The sequence below is a fragment of the Babjeviella inositovora genome, assembly GCF_001661335.1.
Source record: "Babjeviella inositovora NRRL Y-12698 unplaced genomic scaffold BABINscaffold_5, whole genome shotgun sequence".
Lineage (NCBI taxonomy): Eukaryota > Fungi > Ascomycota > Pichiomycetes > Serinales > Babjeviella > Babjeviella inositovora.
In genome coordinates, this window is record NW_017566842.1 from 511897 (window position 1) to 536103 (window position 24207).

Below are 24207 nucleotides of genomic sequence, written 5' to 3' on the forward strand. Positions count from 1 at the left end.
TGAAATATGTTTTTTCTATCACTAATTAATGGTATTGTTTAGCTTATTGGAAGTCTATGTAGGCAGTACCCATAGAGTGATACTGAAGTCTCCTACCAAGCTTGGCAGCCGGCATCTGATGACTATGCGGGTAGTAGGCTTGATATGACGTACTTGGGACTTGTCTCTACTAGCATCCCTTTGGCAATGTGTGTCGTATGCAGAGTTTACTACCCTATATGATGAATTTCTAATGAATAATCACCCGTGACGGGAGGTTGGAACTCAGTCAAATCCGGGGTTTAACTTCCGATGACATCTCCTTGTAGTCAAGTGTAGTATCATAATTCGAGCTCAGACTCGAATCCTGAGAACTTGCACACAAAACATTGTTGGAGGTTTGAATGATTTACGGTCTGAATATAACTTCTGGTGAGAAGACTACGGGGCCTTCGTAATGTATTGGAGATTTAATACTAGGCTTGGCTTTAGACTAGCACTCCAGAGCCATCTTCTATTATCATTACGGTTCACAATATTTTTCCGGTAACGTGGCTTGAAAGCATACCAGACGTATATCCCACGGAATTCTACAAGGGTAGTGTGTGACATTTTATGACGAAAATATATTCTATGTACACGTAATTCTGTCATACTCAAATTTTCAGTAAGCCCTTCACTGGCATCCTTGCTCCACACAAGTGTTTCCACCAGTTGTCTAAACAGCCGGTTGGGCCCCACTGCTGACAATACCCTTGGCATCCTCGCTCCGCTCGGATGTCTCGGACGCTCCAATCAACTTATTCGCCCACTGCAACTTCTCCCCCAACTTCTCTGGAATGTACTGCTTCAAGTGCTGCACAATCAACACATCAGCCGGGTCCTGGTCCGGTTCCACCCACTCAAACCCATCGCCTTGCCTGACCCAGTACTCCTGTAACATAAACTCCTCGATGTTCGTGGCTGGCTCCATCTTTCTGCTCAAACACTCGTCCATAACATCCTTAGTGGCATATCCGTCCTTCCCGTTAAACTCCGCATCAAACTCAGCGATTGCCGAGCACATTTTCATCTCGTCTTGGTGAAAGTACCAGTGGCGCTGCAACGTGCCTGGCTGCCAGTTCAAGAAATTGTCCTTATTCTTCGACATGATGCTACCGAACGCAATGGATCCCATGAACGCTGCGTTCGCAAGGTACGCCGCCAACATTGTGTAAAAGTTGGTGAAAAGGGTCGGATCGTCGTCCGGAATCACCGATCTGAGCACACGGTCCAACACCCCTAACCCGACAAGCCCAAAACCCGCAGTGTAGCCAATCTTGCGATGGAGTTGCTTCTGTAAGTAGCGGTGGTACCGCTTGTGGTTGGTAGTGTAGTCAATGATGCGAAAGCAGGCATCGAGCTCGTTGCGCAAGAGGAACTGGCGGAACGGGATCATCGCGGTGATACGGTCGATGTGGCCCGTAGGGTTGCGCTTGTAAAACACCTTCATCGCCTGGAGGGTGTCGTCGATGTGCGGTTTGATCGTGAGAAAGTACGTTTTTAAGAAGGCGTCGTCCATGGCCACGTTGGGGGCGTTGAAGATCTCCATCGCCATTCCGCTCAACTCAGCGATCTGGGCCTTGGATTCATCAGAGAACTTGTCCCCGATGAGCACGTTGTCTTGCAATATCCGTACGTTTTCGAGCGCCGCAAGGACTGTTTCCCGGGGCAAAGGACCGGCCAAAGATTCCCTGACCTTGACAGCGAACACAGCAGAGTCCAAGAACGGTGTTTGAAAGAGGTTATGCGGACGTTCGTTGCGGCAAACCGACGATGTGTGGAACCGGGCCGCACGGGAGTGGGACAACCCTCTCAGCACAGGAGAGCGCAAGCATCTGACTGTAGAAAGCATGGTAAAAGGTGGATTAACGTAAATAAAAAAAAAAGGGCAGTGGGACATGTGTTCTTGGGGCTCTGTTTTGATGTAGGCGGTTTTGCTGAAAAAAGGTGCGGCACGTGACCGCATGAAACGCAGTCGAGGTGAAGTTGTGTAAGGGAAATTAGCTGAACATCAAATTTAGATACAAGTTATTGGTTAACTTTTCAAGATTAGTGGATTAATAGTGGCTGTCATAGCTGTTATTGTGGAAAACAGGAAGGGTGTGTACGCCGAAAATCGTCTGTTATAGTCTGAAATGTTTGAAGATGCAGTGTTTATAAGAAGCGGATGGCAGTTGAAATTTTAAATCATGGGTCATGAAAATGGTGCAGACCTCGGAGAATGAGAGGTGGGGACGTGGCACCACTCTGTCAAAGTTGTAAACAACGCAAGACTAAATCGCTACAAGCTTATGGCATTCAATAACATATGCAGATTTCCACCGAAACCGCTAATAGTCTGTGTGCGTAACACCGGTCACTCGGAATTGACACTAGGCGGGAGACGGCACAAAAACGATAGTTTTGTAATAGTTTGGGTTCCTGATCGAGTAAGTTCCGGTCAAGCTATGTCTTGGAATCAGGGTAGAGACGTTATGCCATATTTATGCTCCATCCAATCATCCCCTGTTTATTTATACGAACGGTTCCAAAATTCCATAACCCAAATCACTTTAATCTTACACATATCGTTCATTGGCAGAGGATACTCCTCCAGTATAGTACAGTAAAATACAAAACCACTAGGGCACGGGACATTTCCCTAATGTCGGCTATTTCTTCTTCGCATCAAAGTCAAACACCTCGTCCTTCGCGGCGTTGCGCCCAAATACCAGCGACGGTGGAGTGGGCACACCCGTCTCGTGCTCCATCAACTTGGACTGCAACGCCAACGTGTAGTCACGCAAGTGCATGTTTTCGCGTCTCAATTCCTCGATGGTGGCACGCAACGCTTTGGCCTCGTCCGCCTGGTCCTTCAACTCCTTAATCTGCAATTCCTTGCGCACGCGGAAGCTCCGCTGCGCGTTGCGGTTTTGCTCCGCACGTTTCGCGGAAGTAGGACCCTTGGTGCCACGGCGCGCCTTGCGCCCGAGAGAAACCCCGAGCTCTGGCGTCTCGAGCGGCATGGATTCGTCCACCTTCACCTCGCCCAAGCTGAGCGAGACGTGGCCAACCACTGACTGGTCGTCCAAGTGGAACCCATGGTGGTGCAAGTGGTGGTCAGCATCGTTGGCCGCGGCGGCCGCAACGGCTGCCGCCGCTACGTTGCTCCCGAACACTTCGTCGTGGTCAGTCGGGGTGGAATACCCCTCGTCGTCCACGCGACTGAAACTAGGATCAATATGATCGAGCTTTTCCTTCTTGTGGATACGCGTATCAGAATTTTCGTCGTTGGACGCTGGGGCCCAGCCCTGGAAAGAGTTGTTCATAGAGTGATGTGCTTGTGCGTTACGACTTTTCTGGTGTTGTAAGTGTATTATGTCAGCTAAGTGCAAAATCTTTGTAATCAAAACGGTTCATCCAACGGGGTTACCCGGCCCGCATAAGCTTGCAGTGCGTGTTCTGGTCAGTAATACCCACGAGAAAGGCCTTAAAGACTCAAAGGTCTATTTGGCGGAAGACAGAAATCGGTCAGTATTACTGGAGATTCTATAACTTGGAAAATATTGCTCCATCATTGTTTAGATGCTGCCTGCGGGCTAGAGCCCCCTGTAGTATATTATTCTTCACGTGACCCATGTCTGCTGTTACTGACGGGTATGGTGGCAGCTATAGCAGTGGACTTTTAATTTACTCTGGTCATATATACATTTAATATTTTTCAGTCTCCCCCCAGTTGCCATACTTCGAGCCACTTTCCTCAACAAACCAGTTTAAGATACGATGCTTGAATTATTCGCACATCAATCTCCGACCACGCCATCTACAATCGACCATTAATATCTTTATAATTATGTACATACTTTCGCCTGGTACCCCTAGAAAAAAAAAAAAAAAACTCAGATACCGGTAGAAAAAATCTCAAACCCTAAAGGTCTTCAGCTTGAGACTCCTTTGGCCCTTCTCGGTGCACAGCCACGACGTCCAACGAGTCCATCGAAGCATCCTTGGTGACGGAGATGATATCACCCTTCACCAATTCATCGTTAATAACCATACGAGCCATTGGATTCAAAACCTTCTTCTGGATCACACGGTTCAAGGGTCTGGCACCGTAATTGAGGTCGAAACCCTTTCTCAATAACCACTCCTTTGCCAGGTCCTCCACCTCGAGCGTCAACTTTTTCTCGTCCAACAAATTGGTCTGGATATCGCCAAGGCGCAAGGCCAAAATGTTTTCCAAGGACTTACGGGACAAGTGGTTGAAAATGAGAATCTCGTCCAAGCGGTTAAGGAACTCCGGTGGATAGGTGTGTCTCAAGGTCTGTATCACCGCACTCCTCACCTCGTCACTGATCCCCTCGTCCCCATCCTTGCTAGAGTGCTCAACCATCAACTCCTGTCCAAGGTTGGAGGTCATGATAATGATGGTATTTCTGAAATCCACCTTGCGACCGTGGGAGTCGGTCAACTGACCCTCGTCCAAAACCTGCAACAACAACTTGGAGATGTCTCTGTGGGCCTTTTCAAACTCATCAAACAACACGACGGAGTAAGGCTTGCGTCTGACGGCCTCGGTCAACTCACCATTGTCGTCGTACCCAACGTAGCCCGGCGGAGACCCGATCAACCTAGAGATAGAGTGTGACTCCTGGAATTCGGACATGTCGAACCGGATCATGGCGCCCGTATCGTTGAACAAGAACTCGGCCAAGGACTTTGTCAACTCAGTCTTACCCGTGCCGGTTGGGCCCAAGAAGATGAAGCTAGCAATCGGCTTCGAGTGATTGGTCAAGCCCGCACGCTGCAATCTCACGGCATCGGAAATCGCCTTGATCGATTCCTCCTGGCCAATAACCTTGGCGTTCAACGTTTCTTCCATGTGTAACAACTTGGATCTTTCCGACTGGAGTAGTGACGAGGTAGGGATACCCGTCATCTTGGAAATGACACGGGAAATGTCGTCTGCCGTGACCGAATCGTGCAACAAGTTGGACGCGGCCGCCTTGGAAGTTAATTCCTTCAACCGGGAGGTTAACTCGGGAATCTTGGCGTACTGCAACTGGGAGGCATCGCCGTACTTGCCCTCACGAGTAGCCTTTTCCAACTCCATCTTGGCATCCTCTAGCAACTTTTTGGTGGCGTGGACCTGTTCCAACTCGCTTCTCTCAGCCTCCCACTTCTTGGTCAACGTCCCCAACTCCTCCTGCTTGAGCTTCAAGTCGCTCTCCAACTTTGCCTTTCTCTCCAACGAAACCTCATCAGTCTCCTTCTTCAACGAGGCCAACTCGATCTCCATCGTCATAACGGTCCGCTCTAACTGCTCCATCACGTCCGGCTTGGATTCGTGCTGCAAGCGCAACGCCGAGCACGCTTCGTCCATCAAGTCAATCGCCTTGTCGGGCAAAAACCGGTCGGTGATGTACCGCTCGCTCATCTTGGCCGCGTTCACAATGGCGGCATCGGTGATGCGCACACCGTGGTGTAACTCGTACTTTTCCTTCAATCCGCGCAAAATGCTGATGCAGTCGTCCACAGTTGGTTCCTTGACCAAGACGGACTGGAACCGGCGCGCTAATGCGGCGTCCTTCTCAATATACTTGCGGTACTCCTCAATGGTGGTGGCCCCGCAGCACTGCAACTGGCCCCTGGCCAACGCCGGCTTTAACATGTTAGAGGCATCGATCGATCCCTCAGATTTTCCCAACCCGAGCAAGATGTGCAACTCGTCAATAAACAAGATAATGTTTCCATTTGCTTTGTCGAGCTCCGCCAACACAGCCTTCAAGCGCTCCTCAAACTCCCCACGATACTTGCTCCCACTGATGAGCGATCCCAAATCTAACGCAACCACTTCTTTGCCCTGCATCAGCTCGGGCACCTCACGATTGACGATCCGCTGGGCCAAGCCCTCCATGATGGCGGTCTTCCCCGTTCCAGCGTTCCCAATCAACACCGGGTTGTTCTTGGACCTGCGCGATAGAATCTGGATTGTGCGCCGGATCTCCTCGTCACGACCGATAACAGGATCGAGCTTCCCCGCCTTGGCCATGTCGGTCAAATTAGTGGCATACTTCTTCAACGCCGGCTCCTCCGCTTCCTGGTTCGGGTCCATACGCATCTGCATGTTCTGTGGGGGTATGGATGAAAAGGCCCTGGTGGTACTCACCTGTGCTATGGGAAAGGGAGTCACTGTGCTCCGTCTAGTGACTGGTGTAAGGGCGGTAAGTTTCCTAGGGTGGGAGGAGATGGAGGTGGAGGAAGATAAAGGACGCGAAAGGATGTTGCTTTGGAAGCAATCGCGCGGAACCGCCATCGCCGGGAGGTAGTTACCAGTGGCGGACTTGAGTAAGGCTTTGTTCAAGCTCGGTTTTAACATTGTAGTTTGTTTGGTGGTATTTTTTTTTGTGGGGTTGGAAACGAATGTGGCATCTGCCTCTTTTATAGTGCCTGCATGGTGGCAAGTGCATCCCGCATAAACTTTGCTAGGCATCTCCGGAACTTTCCAGAATCAGGCAACATTATGCAGGTGCTGAATTGCTGCATACGAGTTGGTTGCCCTTTGTTCCGGCCCGGTCATTCCTGAGACAAGTTATTATACCCAATCTGGTAATCTTTTCACAAGATCTACTTGACCTCTTCAGGGTGAATATTTTATTCCTAGGCCTCTCAAGGGGTAATGTGCATGAAAGGAGTTGAACCTGAGAGTGCATGCATGACAGTCTAGAATCGGCTTTTGTAGCGCAAGCAAGTTTGTTATCCGAAGCAAACACGCTTCCAAATCTTCGAATACAGTCTTTCCGGGAACTGCTTAGGTGCCGCTCGATATCCGTGAAATGGTGACACACAAAGTGTTGAGGTGGTCTCGACCGGTCTATAGTCCTAAGCAATGGCCTAAGTCATTCGTCTAAGCAGAAGCTTCTAAACCGGGGAGCAATGAACCACTGGTGTAGAGGCAAGCATCACCCAATTTTGCGCACTCTCCTACAGCGTTATAATGACGGGTAATTATATACTCCTAATACAGCGTAGCGTTACTGGTTAATGTACATGGACTTCAGGAGTCACGGGGTGAGCGTAGTGTTTGCCTGAAGCTAGTCAGTCTTTTCGACAACTTCAATTTCGGCGGTTTCAGCCTTGGAAACATCCTCTTCCTTCAAGTCCTGGATAGCATTCCGCTTCTCCTCCTCGGCGTCCAACTGCTCCTCGGTCTTGCCAAAGTCCGCAAACTTTCTAGGCGGAAGCACGGTATCGAAGGACTTCTTCCAGTCCTTGTTTTCCAACCAGTTGACCATCAACTCAAACACATGACTGGTGGTCAAAACCTTCCTACCGCTAAGCTTAATATACTCATCGATCGGTAATCTGGCGGTGCGAATACCCAAAGCCTTGGCCTTGTCGTAGCAGAGGTTCTTGTATCTGCCCTTGTCGACAATACCCCCGATGATATACGTTTCTCCGGCCTTCAACTCCTCCAAGACGGTGCTGCCTTCATCCGCAGACAAGTAAACCACCTTTGCCTTTTCTTCGTCAGACATTTTGAGGATTTCGGGGCTGATCTCATCTGCCTCGAGAGAGACAAACTCGGCTGGCCAGTATTTGTGGTCAGGGAGGAACTTGTCGAATCTCTCCTTCAACAACCCGTTAAACGAGGTGAAGCGCAAATCAACCTTGTACTCGTGTCTTCTGTTTTCACTAAAACATCTGGCCAACTGGGTGCTCAAGCTGGTTCTCTCCTTCACCACCATTTTTTCGTCGAAACCGCAGTCCACAATGACGGTACAGTCCGAATGTTTGATCTCCTTGTTGATCTTTTTGCGGTTCTGCTTTAAGTGGTCGTAGGATTCACCCTTAGCGATCAATTCCTGAATCTTTTCCTTCTTGTTCTTTGCCGCCTGAAGACGCTTCTGCTTTCTGATCTTTGCGTACTCCGGCTTGCGCTCCTCCCAGAGCCGCACCTTCTCGAGCTTCTTCCACTGGTTCTTAGTCATGCCTTCTGGAATGACCGGTTTTTCACGGACATACTCGCGCTTGCTCTTCTTGCTGGGTTCCTCGTCGGAGGTCAAGGCCCGCTTGTTGTTGGTGTTCCTCTCATCGCTGATGACAGTTGTCTCGTTGCGGATGACCGCCGGTTTGCCTCCGAAGAAGCTCTTCAAGCTGGTGAAAATCGCAGTAAACATCTTGGACAGCACAGAACTCGATAATGTAATTGAAGAGCGAGACGTTTGTTATAGGCCACACGTGTTAACGTCAGAAAGTGTTGAGCCATGGTTGCAGGATGTCGATGAGGGAAATTTTTTTCTTGTTTACATATAAAGTATTTTCGAGGGCGGGGAACACCCTCGGAGCACCTACATCCGAGCACAAGGAAATTTGTATTTATTGTTGCCGCCTGTTAATGGCTACTCCCATATGTATTGTAATTATTAAATTGGGAATTATATCAAATAGATCTTAACTGACACCTGACCACGGAGTTCCCTAAACTGAAAGACCATAAGGCTCATGCTTTCTCTTAACGCAGATGCACAAAGTCGGATGTTGGGTCATGTCCGCCCAGTGCATTCCGAATCGGGCAATGGATAACACCGGGTCTGTCGCCTCAAGCAGGCATTCTCCACAATTGGAAAATTAGTTGATCATTACGGTTGGGTTATACCCGCTTAAGGCCTCTGGTTGGAGAACAGTCTTAGGTGTTGAATTACTCCTGGCCTGACTTTCCCAATCCTTTTCCCACCGTTTCTAGCGACTTTAGCTCAACCGGAAGAGCATTAAACTGAAGATCTAAAACTTTTGTATTTAATCCACCAATTCGTACTACTTTTTAGTTTCCAAGTCATTCGTAGAGACCGTTAGTTGGCGTATTGGTCAGAAGTACAGGGGCACTTTGTAAGTGGCATTCGCGAGTGGTTGACTGCTAAAGCCAAATCCATCATTTCTGTAATATCACTTCCTATGCATACTTCCTAGAATCTGATACAATTTTTACTCCGTAATAATCCCTGACTAGGTTGTTTACAAAGTGAACTGCTCACCAAACAAAACTCATATAACACGTGACCTTCACGTGCTCATAATAGACGATATATTTTTCTCCGTACCAGAGGCCTGAGCTATATAGGAAATCTCCTATTTTGTCCCTTCATTCCACACATGATGAGAAACGCGTATTCTGGTTTGGCTGGCTTGGCTGGCTTGGCTGGTGGGGCTGGTATTGCTTCGTACTTCTGGGGGTTTGGCAGCGGCACCAAGACCGAATCCGCCTCGGTCCCGATTGTCGTCGGCAAGAACGGCGGCAACGTTCCGTTTGATCCCGCCTCGGTAAAGCCGCAAGAATACTTCAAGTACGGGTTCCCGGGCCCAATCAATGATTTACTGAACCGTTCCGAGTTCATCTCCTGCTACAATCGTATCACCAGAAACCCGCACTGGGTCTTGGAGCACATTACGGCGCAATCCATCAAGTCGCAAAAGAACCCGAACGGAGGCAACCTTGTGGACCGCAAGAAGTCGGTATTCAAGGAGGACGAGGCGATCCCCCAACAGTTCAGAGGCCGTTTGAAGGACTACTTCAGATCTGGCTACGATAGAGGCCACCAGGCGCCCGCCGCCGACGCCAAGTTCGACCAGAAGGCTATGGACGAGACCTTCTACTTGTCCAACATGTCGCCCCAGGTCGGTGAGGGGTTCAACCGCGACTACTGGGCTCACTTTGAGGACTTTGCGCGCCGATTGACCCAAACCTACAGTGACGTCCGGATCATCACCGGCCCACTCTACTTGCCTAAGAAGGACCCAGTAGATGGAAAGTTCAGGGTGACCTACGAGGTTATTGGTAACCCGCCAAGCATTGCCGTTCCCACCCATTTTTTCAAGGTCATCGTGGGTGAGCATGCCGGTAGCCCTAACGTTGCCGTGGCAGCCTTTGTTTTGCCGAACGACAAGATCGACAACTCCACGCCGTTGCAGAGCTTCCAGGTCCCAGTAGAGGCGTTGGAAAGATCCTCCGGGATGGAAATCATGCAAAAGTGGCCTGTCGAACAGAAGAAGGACTTGTGCAAGGAGGTCAAGTGCGACATTATCGTGAGAGAGTTTCCGAAGCAGATTGCCGCCCCAAAGGAACGTTTGGCCTTGCCCCCTCCAAGAAACTAAGCTTGACCTTCGGAGTCTTGGGTTATGTTGAAGCATGAATTGTAGCGCGTTGTGCTAGTTGAGGTGTAGTTTATTCTAGAACATCTACAGAGATATGGAGGTAGCTTGAGACTGTACTTTTGCTCAATACACATTTTGATATTTACGCAGCTACATATTTGCGAGTAGAAACTGAGAGCCATCTTTTAATCCATGACATCTCATCCTGCATGTAACTCCATTTTTTTGTACTTTCGGGTGAAAAATGAGTTGAACCAGAATCCAACCAGGTTCGCTTATCAGGGTAGAACACCGCAATAGAAGATATAACCACCTCGTTCCTTACAGCTGGCTATCCCCTCGATCCATACAGCTTAGGTCCTTTCCGCTTCCCGGGCCCTGCATTTTACATGAACCTCGCACTGTACATTCACAAATGATGATCGTCAGACGCCTTTCCGGACTCCGATCAGGCCACAGGGCACTAACCCAGATGCGATGTGGTGCTTTATGTCATTTTTCCACCCTTTTCCTCGCCAGAGTCCGATCCCTCTCCACCTCATGCATTCCCAACCCGCACCTCCCCAACGCACTCACAAAACGATGGTATACGATCGAACCGAGAACAGAACCAATGGAGCCCCCAGCCCTAGAAAATTTTCTAAAGGAGGCCCAGCCGCTTCTAGAACTGTGTTATACGATTAATCCCGAAAGGATGACTGTTACACGTACCCACACTGCCAGTCTCAGCTCAGGAGCCCTATACAACCTCGTTGACGACTACTTCAAGCGGTTTCCCTACAGACACGATATGGCTTTAAGCCCCCTTCCGTCGGTGGACCTTCTTCTAGCAGTCATGGTAGACCAGTTTTCCACTAACTCCAATGCGAGAATCTTCATCATCAACACGTTAACCAACTGCTCCAACAGAGCTTTCTCCGACCTTGCATCTAATTTCGACACTCGCACCCTCCAATTCATAGTGAAGAATCTCGCAAACTTGCATAAACTCCCCAAAGCCGTGGTGTACCGGTTTCCTCGCGAGGCTATTGATGATTTGCTTGCGGGTATGGTCAACCCAGACCTCGTGGTCTGGCTTACCACAATGCGGTTCATCACCACTCTCGCGCTAGGCGTGAATGAGCCGCTCCTTGCGGTGGCCATGTTCCTCAAGCATCCGCTAGATCGTTTCGAGCCAAAGACTCTAGAGCCTCTCCAGGAGTCAACCATGAATCCCTCGGCCCCCTCTCTAGAGTCTATTTTCCATGACTTGGCCTCCGCCCTCCTCGTGTCTAACCCGAAATACGACGAATACAGCCTCGACGCTTTGGTCAAACTCCTCACTATCGCGGAAACCTCCACCGTCCGCTTTTCCCTCACATACACCCAAACGGTCCAGCTCTTCCAGAATCTCGAGGCCTTGGGCGGAACCCAGTCCAATCACATTGACAGACTAAATACCCTCGTGATTAATAACTTACTCGGCTATCTGGAGGTGTTTTCTGGAGTCTTAGCCTCCTTCCATAGCGGAACTCTCCGTGATAAGCGGGTGCTCCTTACCCACATTTACGGCTTCTTGCGCCGCCAGATGCGGTTTTTTAACAACGGCTGTGTGTATCTCTTGTGGTTGAGGATCAAACCATTGGAGCCCCTCGCCTCCCATGACCTTGATTTTCTCAATGCCTTGTTCAAATTCTTGGGAAAGCAGCGGGTCTACCACCACTACGTGGCAGAGCTCATCAGCGAGCTTCCTTGCGAATTGTATGCTCATCCGTCGCTTGTTGAAACCCTCTTGCACTTTTCCGCCCGCACAAAGAACCAAGAGTTGTCTCAGGAAATCCTAATCCAGTTGAAGGTTCGTGGGCTGCCGTTGGAGCGTAGCACGCTCTCGGGCTTGCTCCATACGAACCTCGTGTTCCAGAACACCGCCATGGCCGAAAAGATTCTCCAGGAGATCTTTGGCTCCGAGCAGGGCCTCCAATTCTTTGAGTTCAACATGTTGATTGAATCTATCTTGAAAGAAGACGGTGGGGTGCCAAGGGCCGCGGTAATGTGCCGAAACGTGTCGGTGGAGCTTGCAAAGTCAGCGTACGTCACGATTCTTAACCACATGGTCTCGGAAAAGAAGCTCGACCCGGGGTTTGTGGGAGAAATGTTGGGCCGGTTTGAGACGCTCCCAGAGGACGATTCCGTTAGGGAACGACTAGTGAGTGTGTATTTCAAGTATTTGGTCAACACCTTTCCGTTAATGGTTGCTCAGCGCATTTACATCAACTCCTTCCATATGGTGGCCCCTGCTGAGACTGTTGACCCCAGTCTGCGACTCCTGCGAAGTGGTCCCTTGGTGGTTCCCCCGTTCTTGATGAGCCGAAATGACACTGTGCGCAGCTTCCAGTCGCTTACGTTGGTGATCCCCCCGCACATGAAGTTCTTTCTCCTAGGGACGATCCTTGATAAGGCGCGCAGTCACTATAACTTTGGGATGATGAAGTGGGGCTTGTTTGAGTTGTACAACGATGGGGCCGCGCCGCTTGAGATCTTGGTTGACTGGAGCAAGCGCTACGGCACATGGTTCCGCAAGATCGGCTTCCAGCAGTTGCCCTTGAAGCGTACGGGTGATGCGTACGAAACGGACTTGCTCACATACTGGTCAGAGACTGGGATAGATGAGTTCCATCACTTAGTGGAAGAGAGGACAAAAATGTAAATATGTATTATACAAGCATCATGTAAATATGTATTATACAGACACCTAGGCGCAATTTATTCGACAAGTACGAGTAAATCATAGTAATGTGCTTAGGGAGAAAGGTAATTCGCATTTATTCTCTACGCTCCATAACGTCCTATATTTTACATGTCCAACTTACTCTTCGGAAACCTTCTTCTTCTTTTTCTTCTCGCCGTGAGCCTCGCCAGATCTCTTTTTCTCCAAGAGCTTGTTTTCGTAGGCCGCCTCGACCGGTGCTTCAAAATCCTTGGCCCTCTCCTTGTCTCTGACCTCCTGGTTCTCGGTTTGCCTGTCCTTCTTCTCCTGCAATGCCTTCATGGCCTTCTCTCTGCCGCTCAAGAAGTATTCACCACTCTCGATGGCCAAATCGACCTTTCTCGGCATTGGGGCCGCTGGGAACGGCGTGACCACGTTGTCCTTCTTCTTGCCGGCCTTTGGCTTCTTGGCCTTACGTGCAACGTTGCGCTTCTTGAACGCCGGCAAGAAACGGGACCAGTCCTCTTCGGCCAACTCAGGGTTCTTTGCCAACTCCTTCTTGATCATCAATTCCTTGATGTGGTAGATCGGGTGGATGTTGTTCATACAGTCCTCCACCACACGTCTGACGTCCTTGAGACCCTTGAATGGTCCCATCGCGGAAACCGTGTTCCCCTGGACCAAGATGTAGCATTTGGTCAATAACTCCAACGCCTTCAACGTGTTCCCGTTGGGGCCCACCATTCTCTGTCTTCTCTTGACAAAACGCTCTTTGTTGGTGACAAAGTTGCCGATCTTGATGACATCGCACGCAATGTCGTCCTGCAAGATCTTGACCGCCTGTGGGAACGGCACGGATCTGGCCAACAACTTGATCAAGTCTCTGGCCTTTAAGATCACGGCTGGGTCGTACGTCTTTCTAGTGGTCTTGACAGTCATGGACCCCTCCACCAAATCGAGCTGGCAGCCGACGTGGAATCTCTCCAACGATGTCGTCACCTGCGACCACACCGAGCGGAGGTAGTTCTCTCTGTATTTCGGGAACAAGGTCACGAAGGAAGACTCTTCGGCGAACGCCTGCCCAGATGCATTGTCCTCCGGCTTAAAGTCCTCAATAGCCCACTTGTCAATATCTGCGGTATCCCATGGCTTGTCTCTGTTGTGTGTGGAAACCATATTGAAGTTGTCTTTGGGGTTGAGTTGTAGCGGCGGCTACGGCAGATTGAAATGTTTTTTGAAATGCCTGTTGCTTTTTTTCCTCCTGCATGGAAAAAATAAATTTTTCTCAGTCTTCAATCCTGTACCTAAGGAGATGAGGAACAGATGAGGAACAGATGAGGAGCAGATGAGAAATATAGAGCTTAGGAGGAGGAAACCGGACCGTATATAATCAGATGTGTATTGATGAAAAGATAGAGTGAATAAATTTGTGTTTTATTGATAAATATTAAGTGTTGGTGCCTGTGTTGGTGTCTGTATTGGACCTGTGGCTGCTCCAAGCTTGTGTAGCTAACATCCAAAATTCATCCTGCATAGTTTATTTTCACTATTCATATAGCATATCTACTGTACGCCAATACCCTACCCTACCACGTTACCCCTTAACCTTAACATGAAGACCAAGCCCCAGGTCAAGCCCCAAGTCAAACCCTCGCTTTCCAAAAAACCGGCAAAGGTTGGTATCTCGAAGAAAACCGCGCTTAAACGGTTAAAGTCAAAGCTGTCCAAAAGCAAGAACCAGAGCTTGACCCTTAGGTTGAACGCCGACGCCGACGTAAACGATATCATGGTGGCCTCTAACGCCACCAAGTTTGCCATGTTGCCAGGTGTCTCTGCTTTCAAGAAGGACGATTTGGACAAATCTCTCGTCAGCGACGTGGCAACTACCAAAAAATCTAAGGACGCCGATGATGACCTCACCAAACAGTTGGAGATGATCAGTGGGTTCAATTTGTGAAGGAATAAAGGTCCATCAAGCCAGGAGCAGCCACAAAAACAACGAGTAAGAATAGCATGTTACCCAAGAGATACACAAAGGGTCATGATAGAGTCCGCATCATCCTCCAGAAACCATCGGGGTTCAAGGGTCTTTACATGGTAATTTGCCGACATTGCAACCGCATAGGGATTGGCCCTAGAGGCACATAATTACATAAATTTGTCCCGATTCAATAATAAAGTGTAGTTCTGGGGTTTTAAAGAACTGTATTGGGTTATTCGCCGATGAATTTGAACAATCACAAGTTGAATTCATTTTGGTGACTCAGATAATTCACCTCGCCGGTTTACAGACATCAAGCAGAAATGCGCAATGAAAAAGGGTTGGTGTCGCTAAGAGTTATCATTAAAACCGTAATTTGCATATACATATCCTGTTGTGTGCGTTTCAATATTTCATTACGCACAACCTCTCCTTGTTGTGCTACAAAGAGCCCACCGTTATTCCTCTCTATTCAACAAAAAATCCGCCGGTCTCAGCCTCAATGTCTGATTCCTCTTCGGGCTCCGATTCCGAGGAAATCTCTTCGTACGAGGAATGTTCGGAAAACTCGTGTTCCGAAGACTCTTCAGAAGACCCGTGCTCAGAAGCAGCAGACTCCTCATTAGGCTCTTCGGCTACACAACAGGACAAATCAACGTCTTCGAACGGAGTAGCGTACTTCACCTTAGCCCCACACCTAAGACAGTCCCACAACTCCCGCTCATCTACCTCGGAAAGCACCTCCTTGCCGGCAGGGGACAACTCGAGCTTGGTCAACACACAGAGGTAGCAGTAGGTGTGACCACAGTTTGTAGTGTAGGGGTTCGTTACCAAGAACCAGCCTGCATCGTCTTCCTGTGACGCGTTCATCTGGAGCCGACGGGTCTGGTACGTGTGGTAACAGATGACGCAGCGCTTTTCGGGTAAGTGCGCCAATAGCGGCGCAGCGCTGGCCTTTGGAGTGAGCGAGAGAAACAGAAGCGACGTTTTGAGCTTGTGTAGCTGCAACATTGGAAGCGTGAAGATCAAAAACTCCGTCAAGGTGTTCCACACGAGCTGGCGGTTCTGGAACTCGAACGAAACGTTGCTGCCTTGGAACTTCAACAAGTCCTGGTGCACGGGCTTGTAAATCTTCAAGCCGAGGAGACGGTACTTTAAGGATATATATTCACCGTTCACTAGGAACGCCACAAAGTTGAGCATCGACAAGATGGAGTAGAGCTTGGACGAGGCTAGGATACGGTCACGGTGTCGGAGAAGCAACCGCACAACGTTTCTCTTGAGCACCGTCCATTTCGTCTTTCGCGTTTCGGTAGGAAGTTCCAGGTCAAGCGCAAAGAGATATGACTGGAAAACGTTCCAACCGTATTCTCCGAGAATCAACACCAAGAGTGCGAGTTTGCGTGTGCGGAGCGCGGACGATGAACTCATCCGCAAGTTCTGCACCTTCATCCCGTACAGCTGACTGTTGTCCCATACGGTGTTCTTGAAGAGCAACAACCGCAACCCCAAGCGGATTTCCTTGCCATATGACGTCTTCCACTGCGGCTGCCAGTGCTGAAACACAGATACCAGCTGTTCGTGCACCAAGTCAAAGAGCTCGTTGTCGAGGATCACCGAGTCGAGCTGGTTGACCCTGGTTTGCGGGTTGTGGCCATGGGCCATAGAGAGGCGATCTAGTATCGTAGTCATGGGTGAATATATGAGATAAGGTGATGGAGAAGGGGAATAGAAGTAAAGATATTGTGGAGGTTTTGCTGATGTCGACGGAGTTCGGTGCGGCGCCGTGGGGAAGCTAAGGCACGTGAATGGCACCTGACGGATGCCGGATTAGTGTGGGGGGTGGGGCAGTTATTTCAACCGAAACTGCAAAGGATAGGATGGGCAAGGCTCTAAGCAGGTTATTTAAGAATTATAACGAGAGAACTAATATTGTGGATTGCAGTTCTCTACTTTAGAAAGTTTGAAGCGGATCGAATGGCTTAACTTTATGTAAAAGGTACAGTGGCCGGTGCTAGTAAACCAAGTCTACAGCATTATCAGGTAACAATATTGATATAGTGAAGAGCCTCTGACTCTGTTGGACAAAAAACAAGTTTAAAACACTTAGTTATACCAGTTATTGATGATTCTATTTTGGGTAAAGTTGGAATATGAATATACAAAATATTTGTAAGGGTAGGTGCACCGTACGGGATAGAGATCAATTCACATTCCTTACATAGCCAGTCTATTTCAAGATGCAGTGGGGAAGGCGAAACGGTGGGAGGAAATGAATTGAAACTGTTTCGCCTGTCTCTCACTGGTGATATGGCCGAAACACGGTCTTACCCATTCTGGGTAAATCAGTGGTAGTTGTACACCTCTATTCATCGTCACGATCATGAACCATAGGAAAGTCAAATCTCTATCCATGGATAATGTCAGCAGCCTGGGCCATTTCGGCCAAATTCCCCCACTGGCAGTTGAGAAGATCTGGAACCTGCTCGTGCGCAAACAACACCATCCTGTCAAACCTGCCAACCGATGTGTACCGTGAGGATAAGCCTTCTTCAGCAAGAGTCTCCTCCCTCTGGAGGATGTGGCCCTCATAACTACCCATATCTACCCGTTTCCCCAAAAGCTTGCGGCCACGGAGATAAACCACGTCATCAATGGAGGCGGTACCAGCCTTGTTTAGCGTTTCATTCTCGGCCGTTATCCGGCTCTCTTCGCGCGACGTGGTGAGCAACGCATGGTCGGCTTCGCCCGTGTACTGGATCTGGCACGGCACAATGTTGCATGTGAAAGTTTCGGAGGGAATGGTGATAATAGAAGCTTCAGACATGGTGTGTTTGGGTGGATGAAACGTAAATGGCAAAGTAAATCCTGTGCGACGCGTAAAATATATAAAGCAGCCTCGCGTATAATAAAAGTCACGTGCAGTTCTAGAATACCATGCTCGTCTACAGGATTTTTTCCATAAAACGACGAATTGGCTCTACGTTACCAATGTCTTTCTATACATCCGTCCCACTATGTCTGTACAAGCCCCATATCTCCTTTCCAAGTAAGTTATTTCTACTTTCCGTGGTCTGTGGTACTGACAAGATTCTAGATGGTTGGATCCAGTCTTCAGCATTGCCGTCGGCGCGGCTGCGTACTACTCGTATGAAAAGAGGGTTGGCAGAAAAGAAGGTCACACGTTGAATGAATTGGTAATGAAGCGTTTCTTCGAATCCAAGCGGAACTAAGCCAAATTTCTCCGAGGGATAGTCCGGTATCCCTTAAATAACAACGATATGCTGATCTTTTGAAGCATTAGTGACACTCTGCTTCACACCCTTCTTCCAGCTGACACGGACCCCTCTGGCTATATGGTAGCACTGCGTCGCCGGCCAGATACGCTTTTTGACCTATTGGCCTCTACTTCGGGTATCAACCCCGCGTACTCATGATGGTCAAGCGTATTAACATATACCCTAGTCGTACGATTGAAACAGTCAATAAACCACCATTATTTTATCCATTCCCACCTCATCTATCTGATGGACATGTAGTCTACTCATGGAAATCCTGCATTTAACTCCCAGCTAAGAATCATAACCTGCTGGCATACACATCCTCATTTGGGGGCGTCTATCAAGTTTTATAAAATGGAAATACTTCATGGGCTCATCTATGCTTTGTTATATTGGAGTGGATGTGGGCACAGCCTCTGTGAGAGCCTGCATCACGGGCGTATCTGGGGACATCCTCGCCTCGCACGATCACCCTATATCTCGCCGTGTTGATCCAGCCAACCCAATGATTATTACCCAATCCTCAACCGAGATCTGGTATGCCGTGTGTGAGGCAATTCGCTACTGTGTGGGGGAATCAGACGCTGAGTATGACGGCATCGCCTTCAGTGCCACGTGCTCCTTAGTGACGCTTAGCGAATCCTCAGAGGGTCGGTACCAGCCATATGCTGTGGATAGCGGTTTCACCGATGTTAATAACAATATTGTCCTTTGGATGGACCATAGAGCACAGGAAGATGCGGTAGAAATCAACAAGACCCTTGCCCAAAGTGGTCCTCTTAGAGAGTATTTGGATTATTTGGGTGGAGGGTTTATTCCTGAGATGGGCTTGCCCAAATTGAAGTGGTTGGTGGATCGCATTCCCCCGGCTGAACTCTCTCTGCTTCGATTTATGGAACTACACGATTATCTTTCCTTCATGGCGATTACCAATGGGTTGGTAAAGACCTCTCCACCAGCGATCCATTGTTCGAGTGACACAACACGGCTTAAGATGGCGTTGGATGGCTCCACAAAGGGGTGGTCCAGGGATATCTTGCAAGCGGTCGGCTTGGAAAAATTGTCTGAGAAGAACTTCCAGAGCTTCGGTCGGGTGGAATACGATCCATTCAGCCAATCGTCACACTGTCCTATTCCCTATGCCGGAACGTGTTTGGGGACTGTGTGTCCGCAGAGCCTCTCGGCGTTTGGTATTTCTGGCGGTACGGTGGCGGTGGGACACGGTGTGATTGATTGTTACGCGGGGTGGATATCCACCGCAGCAGGGAGCACCGCACTTCTGGAAACGTTAGCAATGGTGGCAGGGACCTCGACTTGTTACTTGCTTGCTACCCTGTTGGAGTCATTTATTCCGGGTATCTGGGGGCCCTTTGAGGGCTTGGTGAGCGGCTTGAATTTCTACGAAGGGGGTCTGTCGACCACAGGGGCTCTAGTTGAACAGTTGCTCGCCACCCATCCCGCTAATGCGGAGCTTGTGAGGTTATCCGCAACAAGCCAGCGGTCCCTTTTTGACCAGTTGAACTATCTAGTAGAATCGTATACCAACGATCAAGGGGTTGATACCTGCAATGAGTTGGTAAAACACATGTTCTTCTATGGCGAGTATCTGGGTAATAGAACTCCTTACAACCTGCCAGACATGAGAGGCGCCTTTATCGGTCAGTCCACCGACTGTTCCTTAAAAGATTTGGTATACCGGTACATCCTTATCCTCGAATACTTGTGTTTGCAAACACGGCAGATAATCGAAACCATAAGCTCTGAAAGAGCCACAATATCAAAGGTGGTGCTTTCCGGATCCCAGGCCAAAAATGGTATCTTCACCCGTATGTTGGCAACTGCCATTCAGGTGCCGGTGGAAATGTCCCCAGGCGACGCCAAGTTCGATGTGGTCAAGGGGGCTGCTATTCTTGCATATCTGGCAAGTCTGGGGGCAAGGCTTCCAGAGGCAATGGAAACTATGCGCTATAGCCAAGAGCCTAAGATAGTCAGAACGATAAACAGCAAACGTCTAGGGAAGTTGCTCGAGACAAAGTACCGGGTTATGTTGGATATGGCGAACAAACAGATGGAATATCGCAGGCTAGTGGATGGGGCCTTGAATAGTGATTGATAATGAGTTGTTTGAATGATATTAGTGGTTGTAGTTATAACACAGAATATAAGATTTGGGTATTTATTATGTATATATACGTACAATATATGTGATTAAAATTTTTATATCAATTAACGATATGACTCACGCATACTATCTCTTACACCTACTTTGAACCTAAACATGTCCTTCTTTATATACGGCAGAATTGTCGATTTATTTTTGTAACCCCTAACGACTCCTCTCTAAAATACATCAATTCAATCTTTTATACCACTCTCAAAGTGTAGCTTCCGTTATGCGCCGAAACCCGGGAAGTCACGTGATTTCATACTTAAAAAAAAGACGTGTACAGGAAAATCTGAAAAACCTTGAAAAACTCTGCGATTTAAGACCTACACCGGTTTCCTCCTCTCACTTCCCACGCCACCAACCGCTTTAGCTGCAATGTCGAGCATTTTGCGTTCAATTTTGAATGCCCGCGCGGTCGCGCCGTCGCTCACTAGAAGCTTTCATGCAGGCGCCGCCGCCCGCACCTACGCCGAAGAGAAGGTTGTCATCGACGGAATCTTCAACGCCTTGGACACCGAGGACAAGACGCGGATGGCCAGAATGCGTAACATCGGGATTTCCGCCCATATTGACTCCGGGAAGACCACTTTCTCGGAACGTGTGTTGTTCTACACCGGAAGAATCAAGGCCATCCACGAGGTCAGAGGCCGCGACAACGTTGGGGCCAAGATGGATTTCATGGAGTTGGAGAGAGAAAAGGGGATCACCATTCAGTCCGCCGCCACCTACTGTTCCTGGGACAAGGACGACAGCAACTACCACTTCAACTTGATCGACACGCCCGGCCATATCGATTTCACCATCGAGGTCGAGAGAGCCTTGAGAGTCTTGGATGGTGCCGTCTTAGTGGTGTGCGCCGTCTCGGGTGTGCAGTCCCAGACCGTCACCGTCGACAGACAGATGCGTCGTTACAACGTGCCAAGAATCACCTTCGTCAACAAGATGGACAGAATGGGCGCGGATCCGTTCAAGGCTATCGCCCAGGTCAACCAGAAGTTGAAGATTCCGGCTGCTGCTATCCAGGTCCCAATCGGCGCTGAGTCCGAATTGGCCGGGGTGGTGAACATTATCGACCGTGTTGCCTTGTACAACAGAGGGGACCAAGGTGAAATCATCGAGAGAGGCCCGGTCCCAGCTGACTTGGTCGACTTGGTTGAGGAAAAGCGTGCGTTATTGATCGAGACCTTGGCTGATGTCGACGAGCAGATGGCTGACATCTACCTCGAGGGCGAAGAGCCAACCGTTGAGCAGATTAAGGACGCTATTCGTCGTTCTACCATTGCCAGAGCGTTTTCGCCGGTCTTGATGGGCTCCGCGTTGGCCAACAGAGGGATCCAGCAAGTGTTGGACGCTGTCTGCGACTACTTACCTAACCCTGCCGAGACTTTGAACACCGGTTTGGACGCCGCGAACGAGGAGGCGCCTGTCAATATGGTTCCGTCCGTCAAGGCCCCGTTCGTGGGGTTGGCGTTCAAGTTGGAGGAAGGCAAGTACGGGCAGTTGACCTACTTGAGGGTTTACCAGGGTCGTTTGAAGAAGGGTGGCTTTATCACCAACGTCAAGACCGGCAAGAAGATTAAGGTTTCCCGCTTGGTAAGAATGCACTCCAACGACATGGAAGACGTGAATGAGATCGGTGCTGGTGAAATCTGTGCTACTTTCGGTGTCGACTGTGCCTCTGGTGACACCTTCACCGACGGTGAGGTCAAGTACACCATGACCTCTATGTACGTTCCGGACGCGGTTATCTCCTTGTCGCTTACCCCAACCACCAAGGACACGACCAATTTCTCTAAGGCGTTGTCGCGCTTCCAGAGAGAAGATCCAACCTTCAGAGTCAAGTTCGATAACGAGTCCAAGGAGACCATCATCTCCGGAATGGGAGAATTGCACTTGGAGATCTACATCGAGCGCATGAAGCGTGAGTACAACGTTGAGTGCACCACCGGGAAGCCTCAGGTCGCATACCGTGAAGCCATCTTGTCCTCTTCCGACTTTGACTACGTCCACAAGAAGCAGTCCGGTGGGTCGGGCCAGTTCGGTAGGGTTATCGGTAACATGGGTGCCTGCGACGGTGAAAACAAGTTTGAAACCGCCGTCGTGGGTGGTAAGATTTCCGAAAAGTTCTTGGCCGCGTGTGCCAAGGGGTTCGAAGACGCGTGCGAAAAGGGTCCGTTGATCGGTCACAGGGTGTTGGGCTGCCACATGGTTATCAATGATGGTCAGACCCACGTTGTGGACTCCTCTGAGTTGTCCTTCAGAACCGCCACCGTGATGGCGTTCAAGCAAGCCTTCACCAACGCCCAGCCAACCATCTTGGAGCCGATCATGACCGTCACCGTCACCGCGCCAAACGAGTTCCAGGGCAACATCATCGGCTTGTTGAACAAGGTGCAGGGTGTGATCTTGGACACCGAAAACGGACCAGACGAGTTCGTCATCTCCTCCGAGTGCTCTTTGAACTCTATGTTCGGTTTCGCCACGTCCTTGAGAGCTGCCACCCAGGGTAAGGGTGAGTTCTCCTTGGAGTTTAAGCAGTACTCTCCATGTCCACCACAGTTGCAGAAGGAATTGATCGCCGAGTACGAAAAGAAGAAGGCTGAGAAGAAGAAATAAGTTCGTCGCTCTTGTACATACTATCTTGAATATTTTATAAGTGTAGGCGCTTGATCTCTGGATAAAGGTTTTGTCTGGAGTTCGAGATAGACGTGAATCAAGAGTGTTACACGGCTAAAAGCTCAGTCTGAAAGCCAACTACACTCTACCGCGCGTACAAAAGATAGGTTATATATTTGGGAGGCCTAGTTCAACACCCCAAAGAAGCTAATCTTGACCGCAATGGTGAACCCCACGTGCACCACCGACAACACCGCCAACTCCACAAGGGCCACCTTTTCCTTGCCCAATTCCGCAAAGTTCTTCTTCACATTCGGATAGATACCCAAAACAATGTTCAATAAGGATAAAACGCCGCCGATCCCGATACAGATCCATCTGAGTAAAGACGAGAGGAAACTGTGGTTGCCCAAGAGCCCACCAACCAAGCCCAACACAGAGGCAGGGATCCACGGGATGTTGGAATACCCGTAGATGGACACATACTGCACCAAGGTCAAGGACTGGGGGAACTTGAAATACCAGCGGGCGAGCGAGTACGCCACGATGGGAACCACGAGAATGTACCCGTAAAGCAATGATATGGACTTTGTCAAGAGCGCAAAGTCGTACTGGTACTTTATATCCGAGTGCTTCACCCAGTTTGTCAACATGTTGGAGCCGGTGTTGGAAAGGAAGAGGAGCACAATGATGGTGGCCGTGCACCAGATGGCTCCGTACAACTCACCAGTCGTGTCCACCGCCTCGTTGCCCCCGAAAATCCTGGTGAACGGAATCATGGCATGCATGCATTTGGCCAAAAACTCATTAGAGTCAATGTCAAAGTACTGGCGGTAGTAGTTGATGGAGAAGAAATGGCCCTTGCCCGGAGGCGGGGCTGTGCTGGGCTGTGTGTCTGCGGGGACCGATGAGGCCAACGGTTCATCCTCAATACCTGAGGGTTAGTATCAGATCGATATCAGTTTTGATCGATCTTTAATTGATATCGATGGAAGACAGATATACGTACTGTATGAGGGAGGGGCGCTGGTGGTGTTGATGGACTGGCCATCAAACTAGAAGTTAGTACTGAATCGGGAGAGGTGACTGGGGGGAAAATACTTACTCCGTCATCTGCGTCGATGATTCTATCGTATTTTCCAGACATTTCAATAGTGGGTGAAGGAATAGGATGGGCTAAGAAGTTGCAAGACGGTTTGATAAAAGCCGATACAGCCCGGTGGTCTTTTGTATGGAATGTCCGGCATGCAAGAGCCAAGCCTCGGAGCTACGAATCGTTTATTAACGTTATCAGACTGGGCACTTCTAAAAAGGTTTGGGGGCT

General features: G+C 49.4%; 13 protein-coding genes across 13 annotated transcripts; 5 read left to right on the forward strand and 8 right to left on the reverse strand.

The window, feature by feature from the left end:
• Positions 1–697: 697 nt before the first annotated feature.
• On the reverse strand, positions 698–1873 carry BABINDRAFT_166643 (uncharacterized protein; the record flags this gene model as incomplete). The annotated part of the gene is made up of 1 exon (XM_019130445.1): positions 698–1873. The coding sequence occupies one exon, from the start codon at positions 1871–1873 to the stop codon at positions 698–700; it is 1176 nt and encodes a 391-aa protein (XP_018985626.1).
• A 609-nt stretch (positions 1874–2482) lies between these two features.
• On the reverse strand, positions 2483–3387 carry CAP4 (Cap4p). Its single transcript, XM_019128721.1, has one exon. The coding sequence runs from the start codon at positions 3327–3329 to the stop codon at positions 2673–2675; it is 657 nt and encodes a 218-aa protein (XP_018985627.1). The 5' UTR covers positions 3330–3387; the 3' UTR covers positions 2483–2672.
• Positions 3388–3837: 450 nt separating this feature from the next.
• HSP78 (chaperone ATPase) lies at positions 3838–6395 on the reverse strand. Its single transcript, XM_019128722.1, has one exon. The coding sequence runs from the start codon at positions 6377–6379 to the stop codon at positions 3929–3931; it is 2451 nt and encodes an 816-aa protein (XP_018985628.1). The 5' UTR covers positions 6380–6395; the 3' UTR covers positions 3838–3928.
• Positions 6396–6936: 541 nt separating this feature from the next.
• Positions 6937–8246, reverse strand: BABINDRAFT_175710 (tRNA (guanine(9)-N(1))-methyltransferase). Its single transcript, XM_019130995.1, has one exon. It carries the CDS (start codon positions 8178–8180, stop codon positions 7095–7097), a length of 1086 nt encoding a protein of 361 aa, XP_018985629.1. The 5' UTR covers positions 8181–8246; the 3' UTR covers positions 6937–7094.
• Positions 8247–8993: 747 nt separating this feature from the next.
• On the forward strand, positions 8994–10342 carry BABINDRAFT_131689 (ribonuclease). The gene has a single exon (XM_019127049.1). It carries the CDS (start codon positions 9154–9156, stop codon positions 10150–10152), a length of 999 nt encoding a protein of 332 aa, XP_018985630.1. The 5' UTR covers positions 8994–9153; the 3' UTR covers positions 10153–10342.
• Positions 10343–10437: 95 nt separating this feature from the next.
• On the forward strand, positions 10438–12855 carry BABINDRAFT_161261 (uncharacterized protein). The gene has a single exon (XM_019128723.1). It carries the CDS (start codon positions 10568–10570, stop codon positions 12836–12838), a length of 2271 nt encoding a protein of 756 aa, XP_018985631.1. The 5' UTR covers positions 10438–10567; the 3' UTR covers positions 12839–12855.
• Positions 12856–12997: 142 nt separating this feature from the next.
• On the reverse strand, positions 12998–14042 carry KRR1 (ribosome biosynthesis protein; the record flags this gene model as incomplete). The annotated part of the gene is made up of 1 exon (XM_019130996.1): positions 12998–14042. The coding sequence occupies exon 1, from the start codon at positions 14012–14014 to the stop codon at positions 12998–13000; it is 1017 nt and encodes a 338-aa protein (XP_018985632.1). The 5' UTR covers positions 14015–14042.
• Positions 14043–14185: 143 nt separating this feature from the next.
• Positions 14186–15041, forward strand: BABINDRAFT_131701 (uncharacterized protein). The gene has a single exon (XM_019127050.1). The coding sequence runs from the start codon at positions 14451–14453 to the stop codon at positions 14793–14795; it is 345 nt and encodes a 114-aa protein (XP_018985633.1). The 5' UTR covers positions 14186–14450; the 3' UTR covers positions 14796–15041.
• A 246-nt stretch (positions 15042–15287) lies between these two features.
• Positions 15288–16484, reverse strand: PEX2 (ubiquitin-protein ligase peroxin 2; the record flags this gene model as incomplete). Its single annotated transcript, XM_019131710.1, has 1 exon — positions 15288–16484. The coding sequence occupies one exon, from the start codon at positions 16482–16484 to the stop codon at positions 15288–15290; it is 1197 nt and encodes a 398-aa protein (XP_018985634.1).
• A 404-nt stretch (positions 16485–16888) lies between these two features.
• On the reverse strand, positions 16889–17655 carry BABINDRAFT_161263 (uncharacterized protein). Its single transcript, XM_019128724.1, has one exon. It carries the CDS (start codon positions 17644–17646, stop codon positions 17227–17229), a length of 420 nt encoding a protein of 139 aa, XP_018985635.1. The 5' UTR covers positions 17647–17655; the 3' UTR covers positions 16889–17226.
• A 181-nt stretch (positions 17656–17836) lies between these two features.
• Positions 17837–18052, forward strand: BABINDRAFT_7758 (uncharacterized protein; the record flags this gene model as incomplete). Its single annotated transcript, XM_019132673.1, has 2 exons — positions 17837–17868; positions 17917–18052. The coding sequence occupies 2 exons, from the start codon at positions 17837–17839 to the stop codon at positions 18050–18052; spliced, it is 168 nt and encodes a 55-aa protein (XP_018985636.1).
• A 427-nt stretch (positions 18053–18479) lies between these two features.
• Positions 18480–22883, forward strand: BABINDRAFT_7759 (uncharacterized protein; the record flags this gene model as incomplete). Its single annotated transcript, XM_019132674.1, has 2 exons — positions 18480–20025; positions 20638–22883. The coding sequence occupies 2 exons, from the start codon at positions 18480–18482 to the stop codon at positions 22881–22883; spliced, it is 3792 nt and encodes a 1263-aa protein (XP_018985637.1).
• A 185-nt stretch (positions 22884–23068) lies between these two features.
• Positions 23069–24030, reverse strand: BABINDRAFT_171260 (uncharacterized protein; the record flags this gene model as incomplete). The annotated part of the gene is made up of 2 exons (XM_019130799.1): positions 23069–23743; positions 23989–24030. 2 exons carry the CDS (start codon positions 24028–24030, stop codon positions 23069–23071), a joined length of 717 nt encoding a protein of 238 aa, XP_018985638.1.
• Between the last annotated feature and the right edge of the window lie 177 nt (positions 24031–24207).

Coding starts and splice junctions, on each gene's coding strand:
- CAP4 (XM_019128721.1), bottom strand. CDS start 3,329: ATGAACAACTCTTTCCAGGGCTGGGCCCCAGCGTCCAACGACGAAAAT.
- HSP78 (XM_019128722.1), bottom strand. CDS start 6,379: ATGTTAAAACCGAGCTTGAACAAAGCCTTACTCAAGTCCGCCACTGGT.
- BABINDRAFT_175710 (XM_019130995.1), bottom strand. CDS start 8,180: ATGTTTACTGCGATTTTCACCAGCTTGAAGAGCTTCTTCGGAGGCAAA.
- BABINDRAFT_131689 (XM_019127049.1), top strand. CDS start 9,154: ATGATGAGAAACGCGTATTCTGGTTTGGCTGGCTTGGCTGGCTTGGCT.
- BABINDRAFT_161261 (XM_019128723.1), top strand. CDS start 10,568: ATGATGATCGTCAGACGCCTTTCCGGACTCCGATCAGGCCACAGGGCA.
- BABINDRAFT_131701 (XM_019127050.1), top strand. CDS start 14,451: ATGAAGACCAAGCCCCAGGTCAAGCCCCAAGTCAAACCCTCGCTTTCC.
- BABINDRAFT_161263 (XM_019128724.1), bottom strand. CDS start 17,646: ATGTCTGAAGCTTCTATTATCACCATTCCCTCCGAAACTTTCACATGC.